At 42.4% G+C, this 1,470-nt stretch overlaps 1 protein-coding gene across 1 annotated transcript in view; it reads right to left on the reverse strand.

Moving 5' to 3' along the window:
* prdx5 (peroxiredoxin 5) overlaps nucleotides 1–906 on the reverse strand; it is a 3,015-nt gene extending 2,109 nt beyond the window's left edge. The window contains exon 1 of the mRNA XM_005931944.3: nucleotides 701–906. Coding sequence (XP_005932006.1) covers nucleotides 701–796 — 96 coding nt within the window. The 5' untranslated portion in view covers nucleotides 797–906. The remainder of the gene's footprint in view (nucleotides 1–700) is intronic.
* Between the last annotated feature and the right edge of the window lie 564 nt (nucleotides 907–1,470).

Raw genomic sequence — 1,470 nt, forward strand, 5'->3', positions numbered from 1 at the left:
CAAGTACAAAACTGATTTACAAGTACAAAACTGATTTACAAGTACAAAACTGATTTACAAGTACAAAATATTTATGACCACAATTTGAGCCCATAAAAAAGCCGTATCACCCATAACAAGAGACAATAATCTGAACTGCAATGCACTTGACTAACGTTATCCTACAAAAAAAAATGGGTTAAATAACCCAATGTTGCAACGATTTGCATGGCCGTGAAGTGAATTCAGAAAAGCTGCAAGTGACCCAAATACAACATACTTATACTTGGGTGCACATATACTGGCCGTGATTTTGGCTGTATTTAAAACACACAAACAAACAAACAAAAGAAAATAGCGGAATACTGCTTTGACGGGCCTTAAAAAGTACCATGAGTGTGCGTCTATAAAATAAACAAGCCTAGTCGACTAAAGAGAAGGTGAGATTGATTTACACGCAAGCTACGCTCAAAACGAGTTTAACAGGTGGGGGAGGAAGGTGCGGAGACAAGCACCGACAGGACGCTGTTATTAACAACCGATAATGATGAAGATAACGGCTGTCACGGGGACGGAATTCACACGGATAGTTAGCATCGTGAGCTACAAATAAACAACGTAACCGCTTTATTTAGCAAGTTATAGTAAAACGCACTGACACAGTCGCATTTGGCTCGTGCATGTAGAGCATACCCGGCAGCGAAACGCTCGCAAGCCTTACCTGAATCGGCATTTTGGATGTCGGCGTAATGTGCAGTAGTCTAGCGCTCTGGAGCACACGGGAACTTCTGAGTACAGCGGATGTCACGGGGAGCATTGTAGCTGTTTAGCAAGCTATTTAGCAAGGTATTAGGAAAGCGGTTGGTGGGGCTTTTATCGTGCCGTGTGCGCTGCCTTAATTTCCGCTTGGACACGCCCAAAGCTCACTTGTCACTCTTACCTCGGGTACAGTTACCTGCACTGCTGTCCCACATTAGGTCTGGCTGTAGGTACGTAGTTGCCAGATTTGGGCCCGCTAAGCCTTTATTTACTGCGCCATCTGCTAGCAAACCCACATGTCTACAGTTAGGGCTAGTGACTGAAAGTAGCCCGTGGAGCTATAGCAGTTCCGATAAAGAAAAATAACTTTGCACAATGCAAGGGAAGACTTCACCAAAGTCAGGAAAATGTTATATATGTGTGGGCAGATGGTTCACATATTGATTGTATCAATACCAGTGACGGTATGGGTATCGGATGGATGTTTTGTTTCTATCCTCCTAAATTCCCACTGAATTGTGTTAGTAATTTTTTGGAGGGGGTAAATGACAAAAATATACCTTATATGCTGGCTTTATGGGTTGAAAGTGTCAGCATTGGTATTGGCAATACTGGCCCTGCATTTACTTGGCATTGAGTCAGTATCCAAATTTGCAGTATCACACAGAGCGAATATTCATACTTTTATACTATTAGGCCTTTTTCACAGAAAAAATGATGGTTTGGTTCCAT

The sequence above is a fragment of the Haplochromis burtoni genome, unplaced genomic scaffold (assembly GCF_018398535.1).
Source record: "Haplochromis burtoni strain Fernald_Lab_line unplaced genomic scaffold, NCSU_Asbu1 Contig_152, whole genome shotgun sequence".
NCBI lineage: Eukaryota > Metazoa > Chordata > Actinopteri > Cichliformes > Cichlidae > Haplochromis > Haplochromis burtoni.